The 17857-nt window shown below is 50.4% G+C and overlaps 1 protein-coding gene across 2 annotated transcripts in view; it reads right to left on the reverse strand.

The window, feature by feature from the left end:
- Nucleotides 1–17083, reverse strand: part of TK2 (thymidine kinase 2) — a 90273-nt gene extending 73190 nt beyond the window's left edge. For both annotated transcript variants that reach the window (XR_014225808.1, XM_082270384.1), the window contains exons 1-2: nt 16901–17083; nt 213–244 (exon numbers count right to left, since the gene is read on the reverse strand). Coding sequence is in view for 1 of the 2 variants with exons in the window: in XM_082270384.1 (XP_082126510.1) it covers nt 213–244; nt 16901–17000 (132 nt within the window). In the remaining variant the exon portion in view is untranslated. The remainder of the gene's footprint in view (nt 1–212; nt 245–16900) is intronic.
- Nucleotides 17084–17857: the final 774 nt, after the last annotated feature.

The following is a 17857-nucleotide window of genomic DNA, read 5'->3' on the forward strand; positions in this document are numbered from 1 at the left end:
GGAAAATTTCAAGGGGTATGAATACTTTTTCAAGGCACTACATAATGTATATTATTGCCAAGACTAGGCACAAATGCCTGGCTATAAGTAACAAGTCATGATATGTACAACCCCCTTCGGCCGCCGTGTTAGGTTAAGGGGGTGTGGTAACGTAGATCAACTTTACTTTTTTTTTTTTTTTTTAAACAGACTTTAGAAGTAGGCACACTTACCGTGCTTTTTGCTTTGTTCCTTAAAAGATTACCTATGGGGGGAAAAAAAATGGACACAATCAAAAACAATAGGCAGCGAAAGAAAAAAAAAAAAAAACATTAAATATAAAATTCTGGACTATTTACAGTGGTAAAGGTCAACTTTCTTAAAATAGTAAGCCTGACATCACCAAAGGACCACACAAAAAACAAATATTCAGTATCTGAAACAGAAGATACAAAAGGATATTTGAGGAAAGTGGATAGATAGCGCTGGACCCGTGGAATTATACTCCTGGTATTGCTACCTTAATCTTCAGGTATTGAGGTTGGTGCAAATTAGGGATAGACCGATTATCGGCAAGGCCGATATGCACCTTCCCCGATATATTGGTATCGGCCCCCGGAACTGGCCGATATTTTTGTGACGTCATTCTGCCTTCTTAGACCGCCTTCTTAGACCGCCTCCCTCGCCTTGGACAGCCTCGTCTGGAGTTGGGACTAGACTTGCGGGAGTGTATCCCAGCCATACACCCACCCACAGCAGCCCGGTGCCAGCCAGCCCCCCACCCACATCCACCGGCCCTGTACCAGCCAGCCATCCACAGGCCCTGTGCCAGCCAGCCACCCACCCACCACAGAGTGCCAGCCAGTCACCCACCCACCACAGAGTGCCAGCCAGTCACCCACCCACCACAGAGTGCCAGCCAGCCACCCACCCACCACAGAGTGCCAGCCAGCCACCCACCCACCGCAGAGTGCCAGCCAGCCATCCACCACAGGGTGCCAGCCAGCCATCCACCACAGGGTGCCAGCCAGCTACCCACCACAGGGAGCCAGTCAGCCAGCCACTCACCACAGAGAGCCAGTCAGCCAGCCACCCACCACAGAGTGCCAGCCAGCCACCCACCACAGGCTGCCAGCCAGCCACCCACCACAGGCTGCCAGCCAGCCACCCACCACAGGCTGCCAGCCAGCCACCACAGGGTGCCAGCCAGCCAGCCACCACAGGGTGCCAGCCAGCCAGCCACCACAGGGTGCCAGCCAGCCAGCCACCACAGGGTGCCAGCCAGCCAGCCACCACAGGGTGCCAGCCATCAACCACAGGGAGCCAGCCAGCCATCCACCACAGGGAGCCAGCCAGCCATCCACCACAGGGTGCCAGCCAGCCACCCACCACAGAGTGCCAGCCAGCCACCCACCACAGAGTGCCAGCCAGCCACCCACCACAGAGTGCCAGCCAGCCATCCACCACAGGGTGCCAGCCAGCCATCCACCACAGGGTGCCAGCCAGCCACCCACCACAGGGTGCCAGCCAGCCACCCACCACAGGGTGCCAGCCAGCCACCCACCACAGGGTGCCAGCCAGCCACCCACCACAGGGTGCCAGCCAGCCACCCACCACAGGGTGCCAGCCAGCCATCCACCACAGGGTGCCAGCCAGCCATCCACCACAGGGTGCCAGCCAGCCACCCACCACAGGGTGCCAGCCAGCCACCCACCACAGGGTGCCAGCCAGCCATCCACCACAGGGTGCCAGCCAGCCAGCTACCCACCACAGGGAGCCAGTCAGCCAGCCACCCACCACAGGGTGCAAGCCAGCCAGCCATTAAGCATTAAACAAAAATTAACATGTTCAGTACCAGATTTGTGTCAAAAATGGTCTTTATTTTTCAAAACTTTTAATGTACAAAATATCGGCCCATATCGGCCTATACCGATACGTTGTGACCAAAATATTGGTATCAGTATCAGCCCTGAAAAAAAAACATATCGGTCTATCCCTAGTGCAAATGATCTGGTTCTTCCGCAGGGGGGAGGGGACCGGGACAGCATTATACCTCTAATTTTAATGGAATAAAGTTGTATCTGGACCTCAGTGGTATGGTGCTTCGATTTCAATTCTCATTACTCAACAGGATATGGCCGAAGCCAAGGGACAGGACACGAGAGATGGTCAAAAAACATGGGCATGAGACTGTCAGAGACTACAGCCATGCTACAAGAGATGGTCAAACACTAAACATGCTATAGGACAGTGGTCTCCAAACTGCAGCCCAAGGGCAGGATGCGCCCCTTTCCTTGCCTTTGTCCAGTCCTTTAGGCACTATTCCTCCTGCTGATACTAACAATGAGGCACTGTTGCTTTCACTGACACCAACAGTTGGGGACTATTCCTCCCACTTATACCAATGCTGGGGCACTCTTCCTCCCCACCAATACCAATGATGGGGCATCATTCCTCCCACTGATACCAATGCTGGGGCACTCTTCCTCCCCACCAATACCAATGATGGGGCATCATTCCTTCCACTGATACCAATGCTGGGGCACTCTTCCTCCCCACCAATACCAATGATGGGGCATCATTCCTTCCACTGATACCAATGCTGGGGCACTCTTCCTCCCCACCAATACCAATGATGGGGCATCATTCCTCCCACTGATACCAATGCTGGGACACTCTTCCTCCCCACCAATACCAATGATAGGGCATCATTCTTCCCACTGATACCAATGCTGGGGCACTCTTCCTCCCCACCAATACCAATGATGGGGCATCATTCCTCCCACTGATACCAATGCTGGGGCACTCTTCCTCCCTACCAATACCAATGATAGGGCATCATTCTTCCCACTGATACCAATGCTGGGGCACTCTTGTTCCCCACCAATACCAATGATAGGGCATCATTCTTCCCACTGATACCAATGCTGGGGCACTCTTCCTCCCCACCAATACCAATGATAGGGCATCATTCTTCCCACTGATACCAATGCTGGGGCACTCTTCCTCCCCACCAATACCAATGATAGGGCATCATTCTTCCCACTGATACCAATGCTGGGGCACTCTTCCTCCCCACCAATACCAATGATAGGGCATCATTCCTCCCCACCAATACCAATGATGGGGCATCATTCCTCCCACTGATACCAATGCTGGGGCACTCTTCCTCCCCACCAATACCAATAATGGGGCATAATTCCTCCCACTGATACCAATGCTGGGGCACTCTTCCTCCCCACCAATACCAATAATGGGGCATAATTCCTCCCACTGATACCAATGCTGGGGCTCTCTTCATCCCCACCAATACCAATGATGGGGCATCATTCCTCCCACTCACACCAACAATGGGGCACTGTTCCTGTCACTAGTATCAATAATGGGACATTTTTCCTCCTCTACTGACCATCTTTTAAATCCCATTAACCACCAAGCCTGACACTTGATGCTGGGGCATTTTCTCTTCCTATTGGCCACAGTCTGGCCCTCCTCAAGTCTGAAAGGCAGGAAACTGGCCCTTTTTTTCAGACGTTTGGAGACCCCTGCTTTAGGAGTTATAGGAGACTAGGGACATGCTTAGGGAGACATAGATTGCAGAAACAGTAGAGGCTGCAGGAGCCCTGAGGGGCACATAAAAAGTGCCAAAGGACCAGATGTGATCCCTGGAGCGCAGGTTGGCCACCATAGATTCAGGAACCTCCAGGCTGCAAAAATTAGAAGAAAACTGTACATATTGGGAGTGCAATCTACAGATTCGTTAGAACACCTCTGGGATGAATTAGAGCGGAGACTGCGAGCCAGGCCTTCTCGTCTACATCAGTGCCTGACCTCACAAATGCGCTTCTGCAATAAAGGTAAAACATGCCCGAAGACACTCCTAAACCTTGTGGACTGCCTTCCCAGAAGAGTTGAAGCTGTTATAGCTGCAAAGAGTGGGCCAACTCAATATTGAACCCTACGGTCTAAGACTGGGATGCCATTAAAGTTCATGTGCGTGTAAAGGCAGGCGTCCCAATACTTTTGACAATATGGTGTACACACGTTTATTTGGTTTGCATTGGTATGACGCAAAAAAGTAGAGAAACAAAAAGCCAAATCTGACACATTCCAAGCAAACCTCCAAAAATGTACTAGATGAAATTATTGGCACCCTAAATTTAACCACTTGCCGATCAGTCGCCATATTTCTACAGCGACAGGTCAGCTCTGTCCCGCGAAACGATGTACAGTATCTCACAAAAGCGAGTACACCCCTCACGTTTTTGTAAATATTTTATTATCTTTTCATGTGACAACACTGAAGAAATGATACTTTGCTACAATGTAAAGTAGTGAGTGTACAGCTTGTATAAGGGCTCTTTCACACGGGCGGTCCGATCAGATCCACCTGTAGGTTTTTTAGGCGGATCTGATCGGATCCTCCATGCAGCTCTATGGGGCAGCGGGTGTCAGCGGAGACACCTCCGCTGACACCCGCTGCCATCCGCATCCGATCCTGTGCTGAAATCTGGACGGATAGAAACCCTATTTTTCCATCCGTTCAGTAATCGGAGCGGATCTGATGAGAGAGGACAAGCGGTCGGCTCTCATCCGATCCCCCATAGAGGGCAGCGGGTGCTGAGACACCTCCCTCTCCGCTCTGCAAGCGGAGACGGAGCTGTCATCCGCCGGCTCAGCGGGGATTGCGGATCGATCCCCGCTGAGCAACACGGATCCGCCTGCGGAGGCGGCGCGTGTGAAAGAGCCCTAACAGTGTACATTCGCTGTTCCCTCAAAATAACAACACACAGCCTTTAATGTATAAACCTCTGGCAACAAAAGTGAGTACACCCGTAAAAGAAAATGTCCAAATTGGGCCCAAAGTGTCAATATTTTGTGTGGCCACCATTATTTTCCAGCACTGCCTTAACCCTCTTGGGCATGGAGTTCACCAGAGCTTCACAGGTTGCCACTGTAGTCCTCTTCCACTCCTCCATGATGACATCCCAGAGCTGGTGGATGTTAGAGACCTTGCGCTCCTCCACCTTCCGTTTGAGGATGTCCCACAGATGCTCAATAGGGTTTAGGTCTGGAGACATGCTTTGCCAATCCATCACCTTTACCCTCAGCTTCTTTAGCAAGGCAGTGGTCATCTTGGAGGTGTGTTTGGAGTCGTTATGTTGGAATACTGCCCTGCGGCTCAGTCTCTAAAGGGAGGGGATCATACTCTGCTTCAGTATGTCACAGTACATGTTGGCATTCATGGATCCCTCAATGAACTGTAGCTCCCCAGTGCCAGCAGCACTCATTCACCCCCAGATTATGACACTCCCACAGCCATACTTGACTGTAGGCAAGACACACAGGGTGTGCTTCTGGATACGGAACTGGCTAAAAGGGCGTGTCCAAAGGGTGGTAATAAACAGCGCATACTCAGACTGGTCTGAGGTGGTAAGCGGGGTGCCCCAGGGCTCAGTCCTGGGACCAACCTTGTTCAATTTATTCATAAACAGCATTGAGGTCGGGATCAGTAGTTAGATATCAGTTTTTGCAGATGACACAAAATTGGGTAGGGCAATAACTGCACAGCATGAAGCAGATATCCTACAGAATGACCTGGACAAAATAACGGAGTGGGCAATGACTTGGCAAATGAGGTTTAACGTAGAGAAGTGTAAGGTTTTGCACTTGGGGACTAGAAACATAAAAGCACAATACACATTAGGAGGGGAACCCTTGGGGGAATCAAAAATGGAGAAGGATCTGGGAGTCTTGGTTGATGATAGACTAAGCAACAGCATGCAATGTCAAGCGGCAGCTGCCAAAGCCAGCAGAATATTAGCATGCATAAAGAAAGGGATGTATTCCAGAGATAAGACTATAATCCTTCCACTTTATAAAACTCTGGTCCGACCGCATCTGGAGTATTCCGTCCATTTCTGGTCGCCAGTCCTCAGGAGGGATGTGCTGGAGCTGGAGAGAGTCCAGAGAAGGGCAACTAAACTGATTAGGGGATTGGAGGACCTTAATTATGAAGAGCGTCTGCAATAGATCGATTTATTCTCCCTGGAGAAGAGACGCCTGAGGGGGGACATGATAGCAATTTTTAAATATCTCAATGGGGATCTAGGCTTAGAAGAAAAGCTGTTCAGTCGCAGGGATTGCATGAGGACTCGGGGGCATACAATGCGATTAGAGGAGAAGCGTTTTAACCTCAGGCAACGTGGGGGGTTCTTTACTGTTAGGGCTACAAGATTGTGGAATTCTCTACCACAAGAGGTGGTTTCTGCAGGTAATATGGTGGCTTTCAAAAGACTATTGGACTTACATCTCAAGGATCAGAACATTCAGGGGTATGAGAGAGGATTACAGCCACACACACACCTACACAGGTTGAACTGGATGGACTATTGTCTTTATTCAACCTCGCCTACTATGTAACTATGTAACTTGTCTTTGTACTCCTCACCTGGTTGCCGCCACACACGCTTGACACCATCTGAACCCAATAAGTTTATCTTGGTCTCATCAGACCACAGGATATGGTTGCAGTAATCCATGTCCTTAGTCTGCTTTTCTTGGGCAAACTGTTTGCAGGCTTTCTTGTGCATCATCTTTAGAAGAGGTTTCCTACTGGCACGACAGCCATGCAGACCAATTTGATGCAGTGTGCGGCGTATGGTCTGAGCACTGACAGGCTGACCCCCCACCCCTTCAACCTCTGCGCAGCAATGTTGGCAGCACTCATACATCTATTTCCCAAAGACAACCTCTGGATACGACGCTGAGCACATGCACTCGACTTCTTTGGTCGATCATGGCGAGGCCTGTTCTGAGTGGAACCTGTCCTGTTAAACCGCTGTATGGTCTTGGCCACCGTGCTGCAGCTCAGTTATATGGTCTTGGCAATCTTCTTATAGCCTAGGCCAGTGATGACAAACCTTGGCACCCCAGATGTTTTGGGACTACATTTCCCATGATGCTCCTGTAGTCTGCAGTGTAGTTAAGCATCATGGGAAATGTAGTTGCAAAACATCTGGGGTGCCAAGGTTTGCCATCACTGGCCTAGGCCATCTTTATGTTGAGCAACAATTCTTTTTTTCAGATCCTGAAAAATTTTTACAATGTAAATCCACCGGTAGAAGCAAAACAAAGAATGAAATGTAAATTCATACAAAATGTAACTTTATCTTATTCCCAACATTCTGTGCCGTCAATAACAATCTCAATATTCTGTGCTAGGTCGGTCTCAATGCGTTTCACAAAATCTATAGTTCGCTTCATCAGGAGAAACAGATATGAATAATACAATAATCGAGATCTTCTCATGTAACTAATAAACTCTCTACTACGTCCAGTCAACTGTTCCAATGGTCAATATAATTAACGTGGTGATGGAGAGAATCCCTTTTTTTGGAGTGCAAATCTTCCCCTCCAAGAGTTGGGGGGTGGAAGGAGAGTCAAACCACGGACAGACAAATGGGAAAAGCCAGATAGAAGGAAATCCTAGGACTGGGAATCCCTGGAGTATAGAGAGGTCTAACGGGATACAAATTGTATGAATTTACATTTCATTTTTTATTCTGCTTCTACCAATGAATTGATATTATAACGATTTTTCATGATCTGATTTTATATGTATATTTTTTCTATGTAATAAATTTATATACTTTTAATGTTTGCGGCGTCTCTTAAAAGTCCCGTAGGCCATTTTCCTCTTTATAGTAAAATGTACGGCTTCCCCGCCGGCTGGAGATGCCTCAATGGCTCTGGATTGTTGAGCAGGAGACGCCATTTACGGGGCGCAGTCACAGAGCTAGGAGCGTGCAACTGGGCGCGCTCACAGCACACAACAGTGACATAAGTTGTAGCTATGTGTGGAAGGTAGAGCTGCATGATTAATCGTATGAAAATCGCGATCTCGATTCACCCCCCCTGACGATCTAAACCTGACATATGCTCGATTCATTGCATAGGAAGCAGAGAGAACAGCTGTGGAAAAAAAAAAGCCTCCCCGCAAATGCCTATCAGCATTAAGTCTCCCAGTAACTATAAACAAAATGATTACATTGTATCTTTTCCTTCCCTCTGCCAGGGAGAAAGTAAGTTTAACCTCTTAAAGACTAGACCTTTTTCTGACACTTGTTGCTTGCAAGTTAAAATCTTGCTTGCTAGAAAAGTACTTAGAACCCCCAAACATTTTATATATTTTTTTAGCACAGACCCTACAGAATAAAATGGCGATTGTTGTTATATTTTATGTCACACTGTATTTGCGTAGCAGTCTTTCAAACGCAATTAATAGACTTTAATGAATAAAAAAAAAAAAAAAACGTAACAGTAAAGTTATCCCAATTTTTTTTTTGTTACACAGAGAATTGTGATCTTTATTCCAAGCTAAAAAATCGTGATTCTCATTTTGGCCAGAATCGTGTCACACATATGACACACAGCTGATCTGGAGTTAAGGCAGCTGGGGCGCCACGCCATGTACTGGGAAAGGACAGATGCTGGCTACAGCGGACAGTAAGACACAATGCTTGCTCAGAGGAGCTTACACTCTAATGCCCCCCAGTCATACAATATTATTATACAGTTATATAGCTGTGACATATACTGCAGTGCTGTACAAAGAACACTGAGCCAGTCAGATCAGTCTCTGCACCAGAAGAGCTTACACTCTGTACAAGCACTGGGCATTTATAGTTCATTACCACTGACTATTCATGATGGTTCCAGTCATTAATGAGGATTATTACTGGAAATGACTATTAGTGATGACATGAAGGGGGAAGGAGGACAGATCACTACAGAGTACAGATAATGAAGAGGGGGTAAGGGGGTGTATATACAATCAGTGGGGGGATGGGGGGAGGGTGTATATACAATTAGTGGGAGAATGGGGGGGTGTATATACAATCAGTGGGGGTATGGGGGGGTGTATATACAATCAGTGGGGGGGATGGGGGGTGTATATACAATCAGTAGGGGGATGGGGGGGTGTATATACAATCAGTGGGGGGATGGGGTGTATATACAATCAGTAGGGGGATGGGGGGTGTATATACAATCAGTGGGGGATGGGGGGGTGTATATACAATCAGTGGGGGGTGGGGGTGTATATACAATCAGTGGGGGGTGGGGGTGTATATACAATCAGTAGGGGGTGGGGGTGTATATACAATCAGTGGGGGGATGGGGGGTGTATATACAATCAGTGGGGGGGGTGTATATACAATCAGTAGGGGGATGGGGGTGTATATACAATCAGTGGGGGGGGTGTATATACAATCAGTAGGGGGATGGGGGTGTATATACAATCAGTGGGGGGGGTGGGGGTGTATATACAATCAGTAGGGGGATGGGGGATGTATATACAATCAGTGGGGGGGGGGTGTATATAAAATCAGTGGGGGGATGGGGGGTGTATATACAATCAGTGGGGGATGGGGGGGTGTATATACAATCAGTGGGGGGATGGGGGGTGTATATACAATCAGTGGGGGATAGGGGGGTGTATATACAATCAGTGGGGGGGGGTGTATATACAATCAGTGGGGGGATGGGGGGTGTATATACAATCAGTGGGGGGTGGGGGTGTATATACAATCAGTGGGGGGTGGGGGTGTATATACAATCAGTAGGGGGTGGGGGTGTATATACAATCAGTGGGGGGATGGGGGGTGTATATACAATCAGTGGGGGATGGGGGGGTGTATATACAATCAGTGGGGGGGTGGGGGTGTATATACAATCAGTAGGGGGATGGGGGATGTATATACAATCAGTGGGGGGGGTGTATATACAATCAGTAGGGGGATGGGGGTGTATATACAATCAGTGGGGGGGGTGGGGGTGTATATACAATCAGTAGGGGGATGGGGGATGTATATACAATCAGTGGGGGGGGGGGTGTATATACAATCAGTGGGGGGATGGGGGGTGTATATACAATCAGTGGGGGATGGGGGGGTGTATATACAATCAGTGGGGGGATGGGGGGTGTATATACAATCAGTGGGGGATAGGGGGGTGTATATACAATCAGTGGGGGGGGGGTGTATATACAATCAGTGGGGGGATGGGGGGTGTATATACAATCAGTAGGGGGATGGGGGGTGTATATACAATCAGTGGGGGGATGGGGGTGTATATACAATCAGTGGGGGGATGGGGGGTGTATATACAATCAGTGGGGGGTGGGGGTGTATATACAATCAGTGGGGGGATGGGGGGTGTATATACAATCAGTGGGGGGATGGGGGGTGTATATACAATCAGTGGGGGGATGGGGGGTGTATATACAATCAGTGGGGGGATGGGGGGTGTATATACAATCAGTGGGGGGTGGGGGTGTATATACAATCAGTGGGGGGATGGGGGTGTATATACAATCAGTGGGGGGGATGGGGGGTGTATATACAATCAGTGGGGGGATGGGGTGTATATACAATCAGTGGGGGGATGGGGTGTATATACAATCAATGGGGGTATGGGGGGGTGTATATGCAATCAGTGGGAGAATGGGGGGGGTTTATATACAATCAGTGGGGGGGGGATGGGGGGTGTATATACAATCAGTGGGGGGATGGGGGTGTATATACAATCAGTGGGGGGATGTTTTAGATACAATCAGTGGGGGGATGGGGGTGTATATACAATCAGTGGGGGGATGGGGGGTGTATATACAATCAGTGGGGGGTGTATATACAATCAGTGGGGGGGGGGGATGGGGGTGTATATACAATCAGTGGGGGGATGGGGGTGTATATACAATCAGTGGGGGGAGGTTTTAGATACAATCAGTGGGGGAATGAGGGGGTGTATATACAATCAGTGGGGGGGATGGGGGGTGTATATACAATCAGTGGGGGATGGGGGGTGTATATACAATCAGTGGGGGGGGGGGGTGTATATACAATCAGTAGGGGGATGGGGGGTGTATATACAATCAGTGGGGGGGATGGGGGGTGTATATACAATCAGTGGGAGAATGGGGGGGGTGTATATACAATCAGTGGGGGGGATGGGGGGTGTATATACAATCAGTGGGGGTATGGGGGGGTGTATATACAATCAGTAGGGGGATGGGGGGTGTATATACAATCAGTGGGGGGATGGGGTGTATATACAATCAGTGGGGGATGGGGGGGTGTATATACAATCAGTGGGGGGATGGGGGTGTATATACAATCAGTAGGGGGATGGGGGGATGTATATACAATCAGTGGGGGGGGTGTATATACAATCAGTGGGGGGATGGGGGGTGTATATACAATCAGTGGGGGGATGGGGGGTGTATATACAATCAGTGGGGGGATGGGGGGTGTATATACAATCAGTGGGGGGATGGGGGGTGTATATACAATCAGTGGGGGGATGGGGGTGTATATACAATCAGTGGGGGGATGGGGGGTGTATATACAATCAGTGGGGGGATGGGGGTGTATATACAATCAGTGGGGGGATGGGGGTGTATATACAATCAGTGGGGGGATGGGGGGTGTATATACAATCAGTGGGGGGATGGGGGGTGTATATACAATCAGTGGGGGGTGTATATACAATCAGTGGGGGGGGGGTGGGGGGTGTATATACAATCAGTGGGGGATGGGGGTGTATATACAATCAGTGGGGGGATGGGGGTGTATATACAATCAGTGGGGGGAGGTTTTAGATACAATCAGTGGGGGAATGAGGGGGTGTATATACAATCAGTGGGGGGGATGGGGGGTGTATATACAATCAGTGGGGGATGGGGGGTGTATATACAATCAGTAGGGGGATGGGGGGGTGTATATACAATCAGTGGGGGGATGGGGTGTATATACAATCAGTGGGGGATGGGGGGGTGTATATACAATCAGTGGGGGGATGGGGGTGTATATACAATCAGTGGGGGGGTGGGGGTGTATATACAATCAGTGGGGGGATGGGGGGTGTATATACAATCAGTGGGGGATGGGGGGGTGTATATACAATCAGTGGGGGGGTGGGGTGTATATAAAATCAGTAGGGGGATGGGGGATGTATATACAATCAGTGGGGGGGGGTGTATATACAATCAGTAGGGGGATGGGGTGTATATACAATCAGTGGGGGGATGGGGTGTATATACAATCAATGGGGGGATGGGGGGGTGTATATGCAATCAGTGGGAGAATGGGGGGGGTTTATATACAATCAGTGGGGGGGGGATGGGGGGTGTATATACAATCAGTGGGGGGATGGGGGTGTATATACAATCAGTAGGGGGTGGGGGTGTATATACAATCAGTGGGGGGATGGGGGGTGTATATACAATCAGTGGGGGATGGGGGGGTGTATATACAATCAGTGGGGGGTGGGGGTGTATATACAATCAGTAGGGGGATGGGGGATGTATATACAATCAGTGGGGGGGGTGTATATACAATCAGTAGGGGGATGGGGGTGTATATACAATCAGTAGGGGGATGGGGGATGTATATACAATCAGTGGGGGGGGGGGTGTATATACAATCAGTGGGGGGATGGGGGGTGTATATACAATCAGTGGGGGATGGGGGGGTGTATATACAATCAGTGGGGGGATGGGGGGTGTATATACAATCAGTGGGGGATGGGGGGGGTGTATATACAATCAGTGGGGGATGGGGGGGTGTATATACAATCAGTGGGGGGATGGGGGGTGTATATACAATCAGTAGGGGGATGGGGGGTGTATATACAATCAGTGGGGGGATGGGGGTGTATATACAATCAGTGGGGGGTGTATATACAATCAGTGGGGGGATGGGGGTGTATATACAATCAGTGGGGGGATGGGGGGTGTATATACAATCAGTGGGGGGATGGGGGGTGTATATACAATCAGTGGGGGGATGGGGGTGTATATACAATCAGTGGGGGGATGGGGGGTGTATATACAATCAGTGGGGGGATGGGGGTGTATATACAATCAGTGGGGGGATGGGGGGTGTATATACAATCAGTGGGGGGATGGGGGGTGTATATACAATCAGTGGGGGGATGGGGGTGTATATACAATCAGTGGGGGGATGGGGGTGTATATACAATCAGTGGGGGGATGGGGTGTATATACAATCAATGGGGGTATGGGGGGGTGTATATGCAATCAGTGGGAGAATGGGGGGGGTTTATATACAATCAGTGGGGGGGGGATGGGGGGTGTATATACAATCAGTGGGGGGATGGGGGTGTATATACAATCAGTGGGGGGATGTTTTAGATACAATCAGTGGGGGGATGGGGGTGTATATACAATCAGTGGGGGGATGGGGGGTGTATATACAATCAGTGAGAGAATGGGGGGTGTATATACAATCAGTGGGGGGTGTATATACAATCAGTGGGGGGGTGGGGGGTGTATATACAATCAGTGGGGGATGGGGGTGTATATAGAATCAGTGGGGGGAGGTTTTAGATACAATCAGTGGGGGAATGAGGGGGTGTATATATAATCAGTGGGGGGGATGGGGGGTGTATATACAATCAGTGGGGGATGGGGGGTGTATATACAATCAGTGGGGGGGGTGTATATACAATCAGTAGGGGGATGGGGGGTGTATATACAATCAGTGGGAGAATGGGGGGGTGTATATACAATCAGTGGGGGGGATGGGGGGTGTATATACAATCAGTGGGGGTATGGGGGGTGTATATACAATCAGTGGGGGGATGGGGTGTATATACAATCAGTGGGGGGATGGGGGTGTATATACAATCAGTGGGGGGATGGGGTGTATATACAATCAGTGGGGGGATGGGGGTGTATATACAATCAGTGGGGGGTGGGGGTGTATATACAATCAGTGGGGGGGGTGTATATACAATCAGTAGGGGGATGGGGGTGTATATACAATCAGTGGGGGGGTGGGGGGTGTATATACAATCAGTGGGGGGGGGTGTATATACAATCAGTAGGGGGATGGGGGTGTATATACAATCAGTGGGGGGATGGGGGATGTATATACAATCAGTGGGGGGATGGGGGATGTATATACAATCAGTGGGGGGATGGGGGGTGTATATACAATCAGTGGGGGGATGGGGGGTGTATATACAATCAGTGGGGGGATGGGGGTGTATATACAATCAGTGGGGGGATGGGGGTGTATATACAATCAGTGGGGGGTGTATATACAATCAGTGGGGGGATGGGGGGTGTATATACAATCAGTGGGGGGTGTATATACAATCAGTGGGGGGGGGTGGGGGGTGTATATACAATCAGTGGGGGGATGGGGGTGTATATACAATCAGTGGGGGGAGGTTTTAGATACAATCAGTGGGGGAATGAGGGGGTGTATATACAATCAGTGGGGGGGATGGGGGGTGTATATACAATCAGTGGGGGATGGGGGGTGTATATACAATCAGTGGGGGGGGGTGTATATACAATCAGTAGGGGGATGGGGGGTGTATATACAATCAGTGGGAGAATGGGGGGGTGTATATACAATCAGTGGGGGGGATGGGGGGTGTATATACAATCAGTAGGGGGATGGGGTGTATATACAATCAGTGGGGGATGGGGGGGTGTATATACAATCAGTGGGGGGATGGGGGTGTATATACAATCAGTGGGGGTGTATATACAATCAGTGGGGGGATGGGGGGTGTATATACAATCAGTGGGGGATGGGGGGGTGTATATACAATCAGTGGGGGGATGGGGGTGTATATACAATCAGTGGGGGGTGGGGGTGTATATACAAGCAGTGGGGGGATGGGGGGTGTATATACAATCAGTGGGGGATGGGGGGGTGTATATACAATCAGTGGGGGATGGGGGGGTGTATATACAATCAGTGGGGGATGGGGGGGTGTATATACAATCAGTGGGGGGATGGGGGGTGTATATACAATCAGTGGGGGGATGGGGTGTATATACAATCAGTGGGGGATGGGGGGGTGTATATACAATCAGTGGGGGGATGGGGGTGTGTATATACAATCAGTGGGGGGATGGGGGTGTATATACAATCAGTGGGGGGTGGGGGTGTATATACAATCAGTGGGGGGATGGGGGGTGTATATACAATCAGTGGGGGATGGGGGGGTGTATATACAATCAGTGGGGGGGTGGGGGGTGTATATACAATCAGTAGGGGGATGGGGGATGTATATACAATCAGTGGGGGGGGTGTATATACAATCAGTAGGGGGATGGGGTGTATATACAATCAGTGGGGGGATGGGGGTGTATATACAATCAGTGGGGGGATGGGGGTGTATATACAATCAGTGGGGGGATGGGGGGTGTATATACAATCAGTGGGGGGATGGGGTGTATATACAATCAGTGGGGGGATGGGGTGTATATACAATCAGTGGGGGGATGGGGTGTATATACAATCAGTGGGGGGATGGGGTGTATATACAATCAGTGGGGGTATGGGGGGGTGTATATGCAATCAGTGGGAGAATGGGGGGGGTTTATATACAATCAGTGGGGGGATGGGGGTGTATATACAATCAGTGGGGGGATGGGGGGTGTATATACAATCAGTGGGAGAATGGGGGGTGTATATACAATCAGTGGGGGGTGTATATACAATCAGTGGGGGGGGGTGGGGGGTGTATATACAATCAGTGGGGGATGGGGGTGTATATACAATCAGTGGGGGGAGGTTTTAGATACAATCAGTGGGGGAATGAGGGGGTGTATATACAATCAGTGGGGGGGATGGGGGGTGTATATACAATCAGTAGGGGGATGGGGGGTGTATATACAATCAGTGGGAGAATGGGGGGGTGTATATACAATCAGTGGGGGGGATGGGGGGTGTATATACAATCAGTGGGGGTATGGGGGGGTGTATATACAATCAGTAGGGGGATGGGGGGTATATATACAATCAGTGGGGGGATGGGGTGTATATACAATCAGTGGGGGATGGGGGGTGTATATACAATCAGTGGGGGATGGGGGGTGTATATACAATCAGTGGGGGGATGGGGTGTATATACAATCAGTGGGGGGTGGGGGTGTATATACAATCAGTGGGGGGATGGGGGGTGTATATACAATCAGTGGGGGATGGGGGGTGTATATACAATCAGTGGGAGGATGGGGGATGTATATACAATCAGTGGGGGGATGGGGGTGTATATACAATCAGTGGGGGGGGGGTGTATATACAATCAGTGGGGGGGGGGTGTATATACAATCAGTGGGAGGATGGGGGATGTATATACAATCAGTGGGGGGATGGGGGGTGTATATACAATCAGTGGGGGGGGGGTGTATATACAATCAGTGGGGGTGTATATACAATCAGTGGGAGGATGGGGGATGTATATACAATCAGTGGGGGGATGGGGGGTGTATATACAATCAGTGGGGGAATGGGGGGTGTATATACAATCAGTGGGGGGGATGGGGGTGTATATACAATCAGTGGGGGGATGGGGGGTGTATATACAATCAGTGGGGGGATGGGGGGTGTATATACAATCAGTGGGGGGATGGGGGTGTATATACAATCAGTGGGGGGATGGGGGGTGTATATACAATCAGTGGGGGATGGGGGGGTGTATATACAATCAGTGGGGGGATGGGGGGTGTATATACAATCAGTGGGGGGATGGGGGGGTGTATATACAATCAGTGGGGGATGGGGGGTGTATATACAATCAGTGGGGGGATGGGGGTGTATATACAATCAGTGGGGGGATGGGGGTGTATATACAATCAGTGGGGGGATGGGGGGTGTATATACAATCAGTGGGGGATGGGGGGGTGTATATACAATCAGTGGGGGGATGGGGGGTGTATATACAATCAGTGGGGGGATGGGGGGGTGTATATACAATCAGTGGGGGATGGGGGGTGTATATACAATCAGTGGGGGGATGGGGGTGTATATACAATCAGTGGGGGGAGGGGTCTCTATGATCCGGGTGTGTATCTCAGTCTAGGGTGTTCCGGTACCTCGGTGGTCGGCGCTCAGTCCCCGGCTCATAGTGGATGATGACAGTGATGATCCCCGGAGTACAGCCCGGATCCCGGCACACACCGGTCTACCAATCATCTCCCTGGGATCTGTCTGCACATGTCCGCTCACACTTCCGGCTCCCCCTCCCACTCCGACTAGCGCCTCCTATAGGGAGGAGAATGATAGCTCCGCCCCCTATCTATGTGTATATACTCCGGGAGGCAGGGCTCTGTGTGCACAGGGAGGTGATAGCAGGCGGTGTGGGAGGTGCTCGGTGTGTAGACTCCTCCCTCTCTTTTTTCGGATATTTTGAATGAAATCTCTTCATCTTATCGCTCAGTAAAAGATTTCTGTCACTTTCCATCTCCCCTCCCCCCCCCTAGAGGAGGGCGGGGCTGGCAGTGCCGATCCTCTGACATGGAGTCCTCAGTCCTGGGGTGACAGAGAGGTGAGGAGGAGACCCCACAACTGTGCATTGGGGTGACACTAACTACACCCCGCAATTACCACTGAATAGAGACAAAAGTGACCCTGCCAACACAACGCCCTCCAGTGACCCCACCAACGCAACGCCCTCCAGTGACCCCGCCAACGCAACGCCCTCCAGTGACCCCGCCAACACAGCGCCCTCCAGTGACCCCGCCAACACAACGCCCTCCAGTGACCCCACCAACACAACGCCCTCCAGTGACCCCGCCAACACAACGCCCTCCAGTGACCCCGCCAACACAACCCCCCCCCCAGTGACCCCGCCAACACAACCCCCACCAGTGACCCCGCCAACACAACACACCTTCAGTGAGTGACCCCGCCAACAAAACTCACCTCCAATGACCCCGCCAACACAACTCATCTCCAGTGACCCCGCCAACACAATTCATCTCCAGTGACCCCGCCAACGCAACTCACCTCCAGTGACCCCGCCAACACAATTCATCTCCAGTGACCTCGCC

Source organism: Pelophylax lessonae, assembly GCF_965119305.1.
Source record: "Pelophylax lessonae genome assembly, chromosome: 10".
In the NCBI taxonomy this organism is placed as follows: Eukaryota; Metazoa; Chordata; class Amphibia; order Anura; family Ranidae; genus Pelophylax; species Pelophylax lessonae.